This window comes from Neomonachus schauinslandi, chromosome 10 (assembly GCF_002201575.2).
Source record: "Neomonachus schauinslandi chromosome 10, ASM220157v2, whole genome shotgun sequence".
In the NCBI taxonomy this organism is placed as follows: domain Eukaryota; kingdom Metazoa; phylum Chordata; class Mammalia; order Carnivora; family Phocidae; genus Neomonachus; species Neomonachus schauinslandi.
In genome coordinates this window covers 34,776,137-34,786,802 of record NC_058412.1, presented here as the reverse complement: position 1 = coordinate 34,786,802, position 10,666 = coordinate 34,776,137, and the positions used below count along the sequence as shown (strand labels likewise).

The following is a 10,666-nucleotide window of genomic DNA, read 5'->3' as shown; positions in this document are numbered from 1 at the left end:
TGGGAAAAAACTTGTCCAGTCCCCTTAACACACCAAAGGATGGAAAATGCAAGAGACGGCAAGAGCCAATGAAGCACAAAAGATTTTATAGTTCAGGTAAGGGTGTGCAGCCCCCTCTGTCTTCTGGCTCCAGGACACTGCTATGTTCTGGGGCTGAGAAGTCACCCCACAGTTCTAGCTACAAATGAACTGCCAGATGAACTGTTCCAGCTTTTCCTGATTTTCCCGGCTGGTGAACGTAGGGGACAGGTAGAGCATGGGACCTGCAGGGCTGGGCATCTGCTGCAGCACCTGGGCCACAGGGAAGGGCTGTGAGCGCTTACCATGGGGGCTGTGCCTGTCCCCCAGCACACTGCAAGTGAGCCTCGGGCCCCTTGGGCCTTGAGTGCAATTGTTGCCTCTTAAACCCAAGAGTAGGATGAGACAGTGGTTTAGGAGACCAAAAGGGCCAGGAAAACCATCTTATCTTCAACTACTGCCACCACGCCTATTCTGGGACACTAGGTAAACCCCAGGGTGGGCACAGCTAGGCTTCCCTGAGCAGCTCTCTCAGTATAGAGATGGGAGGCACGAGGATGGTGAGACTGGCTCCTCTTACCCCCAGATCTCTGAAGGTCCAGATAGCACTGATGGCAAGATTTCGGTCTGCACACTCTGGAAGGGAGAGAGAAGTGAAGGCTATAGGGAGGAGCAGGGAACCACTGGGCGCAGGCTTCTCTTGTGCTGAAAGAAGGAACTAGCCAAGGCTAGGGCTCAGACCCTCTCTCTACAACGCTTCTTCCCGGAGCTGCGATGTCACTGCCCAGCAGGGGGCAGCAACCACCAGCAAACCCTTCCCTGCCTCTGGGGAGCCTGGGCTGGCTGCCTGGGACTCACCAAAGGACCCTTCCTCCTGGGCAGTGGCCTGCAAGAACTGCAAGAGCTGCTCCGTGTAGCCGGACTCTGGGAGAAAGAAGATGTGAGCCTGGGGCCCCTGCCCTGAGAGCTCTCAGCCTCCCCCTGTGGCTGGCCGGAGGGGGCACAGGCCTTACCCGTATCCGGCAGCTGTCCCCGGTGAAGGAAGGTGGCAGCCTGTGCGAAGGCCTTGAGCAGCGGGCTAAGCAGGCGGCAGAGGAAGAGGAAGAAGTCAGGGCAGCGTGACTGCTGACTGAGCTGGAGGGGGACAGACCAGAGTGAGGGTCGTTCCCACTGGCTGCCTGCCTCCCCCACCCCCGATGTGGCTTCTCCCAACTTACCCTGAAGTACCGGCCCTCAGCCTCCTCGAAGTTGTCACTGTCACTATCAGTAAAGTCCCCACTCGGTTTCCACAGCAGCTTTGCACTTAAACGCTGCCGCCCTGTGTCACAGGCTGGCCGGGAGCCTGGGGTCTGGGAGCCGTGGGAGCCATTGGTCCCTGACAGGTTCAGCCCTGAGCCCCCCACTTCCCTAGACCAGGTACTTGGCAGACCAGGCATGTGGGGGCGAAACCAGTAAAAGCAGAACTAGGGAGCCCAAGACGACACCCAGGGCCACGCCAGACCATGGCACCTGCTGAGCCAACTTGCAGGGTGACAGGAAGTGAGTGCTGACCCTCAAGGGCCACAGTCTGTGGACAAGAACCGTAAGGGGCAGGAGACATGCAGAGGACCGCAGAGGTACAGTTGTCCAGTCCTGTCATGATAGGGCAGATAGGGCAAAGCCCAAGGCAAAGACTGGCAGAGGCAGGACCCAGGCCTCCCTGTCAGCCAGGCTAGGAGCACGCCCACCCCCACAGCACGCTGGGGCAGCTGTCACTCAGGGTGGGAGTAGGTGGCCAGGCCCCAGACTGGGGCTTTGTCTCCAGCCGCCCTTCCTACCTCCTCAGCAACCAGGAGCCCACACTGGATAAGACGGTCCAGCACTTCCTGACAGTAGCAGTAGGAAGACTGGCAGGGCTGAGGAGAAAAGCATTCTGTGGCCTCAGAATCAGGCAGTGGGCAAGGGAGATCTAACGCCACAGGAAGACTTAGGGGCCCGTGCCTGCCTAGTCCCTCCCCCTCCACAACCGACAGGGGAGGCCCAGGACCATGTGGGGCTGGGGGGAGAGGCCTGACCTGCAGCAGCAGCAGGTCCTGGGGCACCAGGTGCAGCAGCAGCAGGATCTGGCGGTACAGCTCGTTCTGGCTCAGCAGCTCGATGCCCTGTAGCTCCCAGGGCCCCTCAGGCGGCACTCTGCCTGCCAGCAGCCCCCGAACAGCGCAGGCTGGGGGAGGAGAGGGCCGGGCACGAGAAGGGCCGCCATTCACCTCGCCCCTACACACGTCCCACCCAGCCCAAGCCCTGGGGACTCACCACCTACAGCTTCACTCAAGAAGGCAGGTAGCAGCTCGGCGCTCAGGCGTGCCAGGTGTGTGAGACCCGGGCCTGGCCGAGGAACTACCAGCAAGTCCCCCTGATGGACGCGCAGCAGGGCCACATGCGCCCGTAGCAGGCTCAGCGTGTGCTGCACAAGACACCGCAACTGCCCCGAGAAGCCCACGTCAAAGCCACGCAGTAGCGTCTCCTCGGTCAGCCAGGAGAACTCCCCCAGAAGCTGGGACAGGAACACACCCTGGGGGCCAGGGTAGTACGGGGCTGAGCAGGAGGGCCACACCCCCTCCCCCAGCCCCCTACCACTCTGTCCCCTACCTTCTGATGCTTGAAGAGCAGCAGTGTTGCCATGATGGCCGTGCTCATCACTGCCGAGCTGGTCACACTGGCTAGGGTGGGAAATGCTGGTCAGGGCAGGGGCCTAGTCCCTCCACCGCCCCAGCAAGTCTTCCTAGTCCAGAACATTCCTCCTGCACCCCACTGGCAGCAGCCCCCCCCCCAACTCTACCCTAGGCAAGGGGAGAGAAGGCCTGGTCCTTGAGTGCCACCCTTCCCTGTGGAAAACCAACATTTATCAAATACACGATGGGAGCTCAGGGACCTTCCCTGCCTCTCACAGGCCCACTCACCCCCATGGTCTCTGCCACAGAAGGGGCACTCAAAAAGAGTAATAAAGAGAATTTTGTTAATACAGTGTCTGGTACAGAGGGTGCTTTTAAGTCCCTTATGTGCATAATTCCATGCAATTGACATCCCCTTCATTTACAACTAAGGAGACCAGGCTGAAGTGGTGAGGCCAGGTATGGCCTTGGGTAGGTGGCTCATCCGGCCAGCTCCCCCTGCACAGTGCACCCTCCACAGCTTCGCCAGCCTGTCATCTAGTGGCTCCCTCAGGTTCTCCCTGGCTGCCCTGCTTCCCGGGAGCAAGGCGGGTTCCACTCCTCTTCACATGTCCCAAATGGGCCACACAGGAGTGGAAGTCAGGTGCAGAAACCCATTTGGAAAGGAGGGCTTTCCAAAGACTAGCTGACCCAGTAGAAAGAATGCTCAGAAGCCACCCCCCTCTCCAAGGCTCAGACCTAGCTCCCCCTCACCATTCAGGACATGACGACTCAGCCTCCTGACCAGGAGCTGGTCCTCTTCCTTAAATGCCAGAAGGGGCCCAGTTGCTGGAGTCCACTCCTGCTCCTTCTCAGTGTCTGGGACAGTAGTACTGGGATAGAGACATAGATCACAGGATAAAGGGACCAAACCTCAAAACAGTTGTGGGGAAGCCCAGAGCTTTCTCAAAGGTGAGGGTGTTTCCCCATGCCCACTCCCAAGGCAAGAGGTGGCTCATGTAACCCTAGCCCTTTCCAGGTCTGTGTGCCATGTCCCAGTCAGATTATAGGCAAGGAGGAGTGCCTGGCTCTGTTCTAGATGACCCATGGATAGCTGGAGAGGGAAGGCTGGAGCTGGTGATGAGTTTGTGGGTATGGGGAAAGAAGGTGCCAGGTCAAGCTGGGGCTGAAGGGCTGCCTGCCTTGCCCCCGAGACCCACACACAACCGTGCCCCTACCATTGGCCCAGCACGATGGGCTGCAGCAGCTGCTCCAGGGTCTGCCTGCTGCCCCAGCAGCTTCTGGCGTTGATGGTGTATTCCTGCCCAGGACAAGGCTTTTAGGTGGCCTGCCCTGGCCCACCAGGAAACCTGCACACAGCCCACCTGAGGTAGGCAAGACTATCCCTGCAGAGGCTCTGAGGGCCAGGCTGCCAGAAGCCCCAGGACAGACCTCAGGTAGTCCCAGTCTTGTCCAGCAGGCTGCATACCTGTAGGGAGAAGGGCTGGGCCAGGTGCACACGGACACAGACCCTGGGGCTGTGGCCCCAGCCTCGCAGGCTCCGCAGGACAGCCAGTGCTCCTGTCCACAACCCCAGTGGGGCCAAGGCCTGCAGGGAGGGAAGGGCTGAGTGAGCAAACTGCCTAGGGGCACTATTTTCTGCTCTGTTTTTTTGTGGGGTTTTTTTGACAGACACACAGTGAGAGAAGGAACACAGCAGGGGGAGTGGGAGAGGGAGAAGCAGGCTTCCCGCCGAGCAGGGAGCCCGATGCACGGCTCGATCCCAGGACCCTGGGACCATGACCTGAGCTGAAGGCAGACGCTTAATGACTGAGCCACCCAGGCGCCCCTTCTGCTGTTTTATCTTGGGCCCCAACTGGTGCATGACCATGGCCTCTTCAAGCTTATTTTCTCATCCATGAAACAGGAGAAATCCCCCTCTAACTGGGTCTTTAGAAGATGAAATGACTGGGTAAGTCTAAGTGCCTTGGCAAGTGCCACAGGATGATGACCGGAGGGGTAGAATTCCTTTACATTCCCCTTAACTCTAACCCTAAGAGAAGCTGGCCAGAGAACACAGTAATGTGTCTCCGCTCTAGAGATGGTGTCCACTTGGAGTCCTTGGGGGCAGGACTCACATGGTATACATCACAGGGTGCATCTGGAACCAGGTCATAGGTGATAGCCACTGGAACTAGCATGGCATCTGGGATGACGCCCACCTGGACAGCCTGTACCACCAGTCCCAGCCAGGTCTGGCCCAGGGCTGACAGCCGAGGCCCCTGGGCCCCAGGATGCTCCTCCAGGAATATGAGCAAGGGCTGCCTGCTGACCAACAGCTGCTCCATAGCCTGGAAGAGGGTTGGGGGAGGCAGGTATCAAGGCCAGAGCAGCAACAAGCCCCTGTACCCTGGTCTGGCCCCAACCGTACCACTGGGGGCACTTACAGCATGGACCACAGCCCTTGCAAGGACCCCCTCAGGGCTGTCCAGGGTGAGGTTGGCCTCTGGGGGCAAGAAAAGCCCCCCAAGCTTCTTTAGCAGAGCTCTGTGGGGCATTAAGGCAAAGCTTGATGAATGAAGGGGCTCAGGAGATGGGACCAGGCAGGCTAGTGAGAACCCTGGCCCATCAGGGCCAGCCTGGGTCCTGCCTGAACACTCCGAAGCCAGGCATGGCCCTAAGGCTCATAGCTGACCCTTCACCTGAGCCCCACAGGCTGAGATGACAGAGTTGGGAGCAGAAAGACCACGAAGAGGGCCTCTGGGGAACTGCTGCCAGCAACACGTCCGTACACATCCCCACACACCGCTACCCCAGGTGGGGTCTTCTCCCCTGTATGTCTAGGGGCACAAGGCTTTTACCTGAGGGTGGGGGAGCAGGTGCGGGAGTCCCAAACCACACGGAGCACACCCAGGCCTTGGGAGAGCAGCACAAAGGGCAGCAGGATCCCATCCAGGAGTGACTTGTGGGTAGAGAGGAGGACAAGCGGCAAGCCCTGCTTGGGGAGAGCCAGAGGGAAGTGCCAATCCGCCCCCACCCTGAAGATACAGGAAGCTGAAATCCAGCACCTCCAGACCCAGGGCAGCCCCAGAGGGAGGGAGGGTTCAGCTGAGCAGTTCTTCCTCTGAGCACATTTCCCAAAAGTAGAGGAGCTCTGTCAACAACTTTTAAGGTAATGCACTGATGTAATGGTTAAGACCATGATGAAAAGACGTTAGAGGGAGCCCCATGGGAGCAAGACCGTGAGACACGAAGAGAAGGTCGTCAAAGAGCAGTGGATTTTTCCCACCAGCTGATGGGGCTGGTCCCAACTTAGGGCTTGGCCTAGCCTCTGCTCCTCTGTTCCCGCCATCCCCAACCCAACGGAAGGCGGGCCTTACTGCCTGTGAGGCCTTGTGGACCATCTTCATCTGGCCCTTGTGGAGCTGCACGTTCAGGAAGACACAGTTCAGGAACCGCAGCAGTGCCCAGCTGAACAGCCTGGAGAGTGACACCCAGTCTGAGGTGTGTAAGGGCCCCGCCCATGAGTCAGGGCCCGCGGCACCTCAGGAAGCTACCCAGCACTCCTGTAAGGCAAGTGCTATCACTGTCCCCACTTTATGGAAGAAGGAAGTGAGGCTTGGGCAGGTTACAGAAGCTGCTGAGAAGCAGTAGAGAAAGCTAAGAAGTGGTGATGTGGAGACTGGAAGGCAGGCCTGACACCAAAGCCCATGCCTATAAGGTGCTGTTACTTTCCCAAGATCGCACGGTGCAACTGCCTCAAATTAGCTTCAGAGCACCTCCCTGCCTCCATTTACCCTAAAAGAAATTAGAGGACCAAGACTCTCCAGGCATAACCCAGCCTGGGTCTTTGAAAACTGCTGGGAAAGGTGAAATACAAAGGAGGGAGTTAGTGATACAAAAAGGGGATAACTGAAAGGGCCAAGTCTCTGAGGAGGCATTCCCCAGAGGCCCAATGTGGGGGGGGACTGGTGTTGAATGAGGACAGAAGTGTAGATGCAAGCTGCACAGAGATGTGGTGGACAAGCAGCACACCCTTGTCCAATGGCTTCTACTTCTCCATGAAGCATGAGATGGGGCCATCAGTTAACAGTGGGTAAATCTGAGAAGCAGCAGTCTGGATCAGAGTCTCAGCAGATGCTGTATGCCTCTTTGAAAATCTCATAAAGGAAACATTTGACTGCTTAGGTACAGAGAAGGCAGGTAGCTGGGTTCAAACAGAACCAGTGACTCCTTCCCCAGGACATCATCATCACGATGAGCCCTAGAATTGAAGCAAGACCAGGAGAGAAGACAAGAGGGGGGCTGATGGCTGGTGTAAAGATGGTCAGGTCAAGGGACTGGAACTCTCAGCAAAGTCAAAGAATTGTCACATGGAGGGCTGGTCAAAGTTACCAACAACCTCTACTTCCTGTCCTAACTAAGCAGTTGACCACTGAGCACTTTCAAGACAGCTGTGCCTTCTTTCCCTCAGTGACTCATTCATCTCTTGGTTTTAAATATCTATATGCTAAAGCTTTGCAAACCTATGTTCATGGCCTCTACCTCTTCTGAGTTCCAGACTCATGAGCAACTGCCTCTTCAGGGTCTCCACCAACACATCAGGTATCTGAAACTCTATGGCCAAGGTATCCTTTGTGGGCCAAACTCACTCCTCCCCAAGCCTGCCCCCTCCATCCACACCACCAGGTGCTCTGCCAAAACCCTGGTTCTCCCATGATTTCTCCCTTTCCCCTCATTGCCCCCACCCTCACCCTTCAACCCATCAGTGACCTATTAATTTCACATTTGTCTTTCAATCCATTTTTCCAACCCCCACTGTCACCACCACATGCCTCATCATGGCATCTCACCTGGACTAACAAAGCTTCCCAGATGGTCTTCTGTTCTCTGCTCTTGATCCCAATTCACCTTGTTAGCATTTCCTGCTTAAAACCTTTCCACTGGTTTTCACTGCACTTAGAAATCAAATCCAAACTTCTAAAATGGCCGTGCATATCTTGTCCCTTCTACTTCTCAATTTTGTCTCCGACAGCTCTCTCACTCACTCGCCAGCTTCCAACCACAGCTTCGTGAGCAAAAGTGGCCATTTCTTATGGCCATAGCTCATGCTATTCCCTCTAGTAGGATTGTTCCCTCCATCCTTGCTCTCTTAAGTTTGGCTCCTTTCCCCCTTTTGTCCCTGTCTTACAAGTCTACTCCTCCCCCCACACCTATTTTCAATTTTAAACACCCTTGTTCTGTCCTTCTTACAGCCATATGTTTACTCTGCCCTGTGCATCCCTCCATTCTTCAGGAACAAGGCCCTGCATCTAAGAGGAGCTCAGACTTGGGCCAGATGAGTGCAGGAGGGAGCATAGGGGCCTATAAGATGGGGAAGCAGCCACCTCACCTCTCTCCATAGGAACCTGATCTGGGGAGAGGAAGAAGGATGGAGAGGGAACTGGAGTCTGGGCCACAACCAGGGGTTCCTGGGGTGACCCCCAAGCCCCTACCCCCAGAACAGACAGACAACACCAGGCCAGTGTTGAATGGTGTTGAGAACCTAGGCTGGAAGCTGGCTCAGATCAGAGCCTTACCCCATACTGACTAGTCCCATCAAGGAGCCAGCTGTCCTTGAAAGAGATCACAATGTCCAGATCAGGGGCTCCCTTCAGGCTCTCTGGTAAACACACCATCCAACTTCCCAGGAGGGGAGACCAGTCTTTCTTCAAACCTAGCCAACACCCACTCTCCAGAAGGGCAGAGGCCCCAGCCCAGAAAAGAGTGCCCCTACCAGTTACCTGAGCAGGAAGGGATGGATTGGAGCCTGGATATGGCCCAAGATGCGCTGTACCTCTTTCTTCACAAGGCCTGGTACCTGGCCTTCCCCAGCCCCTCCTGGGACCCTCCCTGAGATGACATTCTGCACCCTGTGATGTGAGGGGGAGTGGTGTCAGGCTGGGGCAGGCCTAAGATCGCTCAGGTAACTTCCCTCAGCACCACAGCATCCCCAGAACATAGACTCCAGTATTTATCCTCCATCTTTAAGGAAGGGCCCCAGCAAAGCTAACAGTCTAGAAGCCAGCCCTCTAAACCACCCCTGCCTAGAATGCTGGTCATCCCTTCAAGGGTCTCAAAAGTGCCAGCCAGACTCCAATCCCTGCTTCCTCACCGAGTGCTTTCCATGATCTTCTGTGGGGCATCTTGACAGGGCGGTATGCGCTGCTCCAGTGACCATAAGAAATAGCAGAGCCTCCGAACCAGCCAGCCCCGAAACCTGGACACAGCCCCCAGAGCAGGGAGGGTGGTGATCTTTCAGAGGGCCCATACCCCAGTAGGGTCTACAGAGGGTATTCCACCAGGAAGGGATCACACCTGAGTCCCATGGCCTGGGAACACCTGAGCTTGGCTTATCATGGAGCAGGAAGAAGCAGCACTTGCCCATCTCTGCCCCATTCCCTCCCCTCTCCCTGAGTGGGATACAGGTTTAGGGCCTGACACACAGTGGGCAATCCATAAATGCTCAGAGAAGAAACTGCAGGAGAGCTCCCAGCCTGCCTCTCCCCACCTGCGGGTATGGAGCAGAGGGCAGGGGCCCTTCTTTTTCCACCAAAGGAAAAACTAATGACACCACAAAACAGGGCCCCAGCAGCCCTGCACCCAAGGACCCTGCCCACCACCCTCCCCCCAGCTCCCAGCCCTGACTACCTGGTGTTCTCCTCCTTCACCAGGACCACATTGCAGAAGCCTAGATCCATTATGCTTCTGTGGAAGAGGGACTCCTGCAGGAGAGGGGCCAGAGACAGTATGTCCCTGGGGGCCTTAACAAACCAACACAGGAGAGCCCCCACTCTATATTCTGTAGGCTTTGCCTGACGGGAGTATTGAGTATCCCAGGAGATAAAATTATAGTACAGCATTTCACTTCTCAGATCCCAAGACTCACTCAGGAGAAAGGGCCCCAGAGTCAAAATGGAAGTGCTGCATGCTCTACAGAATCCCCCTCGTGGAGAGTAGCACATAGTCTCTGAGAAGTTCTCTTGTCAACAGCAGAGGACACGTAGCCTGGATCTCTGCCAGGACCCTGGGGCTCATCAGCACCAGCACATGGTATGGACGCATGAGGTCTTCAAGCATGTGTTGAATGCTGTGTGACTTTAAGTGGGCAGTGTCCCCAGAACTGAACAAGACTCATGCAGACCTGGCCAGACCCCAGCCCTCTGGCCATGCCCCATCTCCTCTCTCTGCACTACCCCGCCCAACTCTGGAAGGCCTGGAAGCCAGCCCTGACCAACAACACAACCAACACCAGTGTATCCATTTCCCTGAAAGACAAGAGCACAGGCATGGGTGAAGGAGGGCTGAACATAAAGAAAGCTGCTTCCCAGAGCCATGGCTCCCATAGTCAACTTCCCCAAGCTTCCCTGGTGGGGCCCAGTCCTACCATCACTCACCCAGCTCTTGGGAGTGCAGGTTTGGCAGCAGCGACCCACAAAGGGGCGATATTTCCCCAAGAATGGGGTAACAGCCTCCAGCTTCATCCCAAAGCCTGAGGACCACAAGCTGGTCTGGAAAAGGGTCACAGGAAGAATCAGAGGACTCAAAATCCTTGGCAGAGGGAAGGGGGCTCCAGAAGTGAGGGGGCACAGAGGGGAGGTGAGAGGACAGAAGGTATTTTGGGAATGGGAGGGGCCACATTACCTCCTGGCTGTTCTGGGTGTTCCTCTGCTGGGTTTGGAGTCTGGCTTCCAACATGGTATCCATGGGGGCCTATAAAATCTGGGAACTAGCCACTTCTCCCTCTCTCTCTCTCTCTCTCTCTCTCCACAGGAACCCGACCTGGGGAGAGGAAGAAGGATGGAGGGGGAACTGGAGTTTGGGGAACAACAAGGGGTCCTGGAGTGACCCCCCGCCCCCAAGTCCTCAACCCCAGGACAGACAGACAACACCCAAGCCAGCAGTGGTGAGAAGCTGGGCTGGAAGCTGGTTCAGATCAAAGCCCCACCCCATACCCGACATGTCCCATAAAGGAGGAG

General features: G+C 56.5%; 1 protein-coding gene across 4 annotated transcripts; it reads right to left on the bottom strand.

Moving 5' to 3' along the window:
- Nucleotides 1-174: 174 nt before the first annotated feature.
- GPAT2 (glycerol-3-phosphate acyltransferase 2, mitochondrial) lies at nucleotides 175-10,394 on the bottom strand. Of its 4 annotated transcripts, none has more exons than XM_021697603.2 (21): nucleotides 10,332-10,394; nucleotides 10,085-10,198; nucleotides 9,339-9,412; nucleotides 8,803-8,907; nucleotides 8,432-8,560; nucleotides 6,029-6,128; nucleotides 5,510-5,643; nucleotides 5,096-5,195; nucleotides 4,787-4,999; nucleotides 4,138-4,257; nucleotides 3,887-3,969; nucleotides 3,423-3,541; nucleotides 2,647-2,717; nucleotides 2,311-2,569; nucleotides 2,073-2,221; nucleotides 1,836-1,913; nucleotides 1,236-1,367; nucleotides 1,032-1,152; nucleotides 877-942; nucleotides 599-654; nucleotides 175-291 (listed from the first exon to the last, which is right to left on the bottom strand). In XM_021697603.2, exons 1-21 carry the CDS (start codon nucleotides 10,392-10,394, stop codon nucleotides 175-177), a joined length of 2,403 nt encoding a protein of 800 aa, XP_021553278.1. The 4 variants fall into 4 exon arrangements, with proteins under 4 accessions (XP_021553278.1, XP_021553279.1, XP_021553280.1 ...); XM_021697604.2 differs by having other exon boundaries at nucleotides 2,311-2,551; XM_021697605.2 differs by lacking the exon at nucleotides 4,787-4,999.
- Between the last annotated feature and the right edge of the window lie 272 nt (nucleotides 10,395-10,666).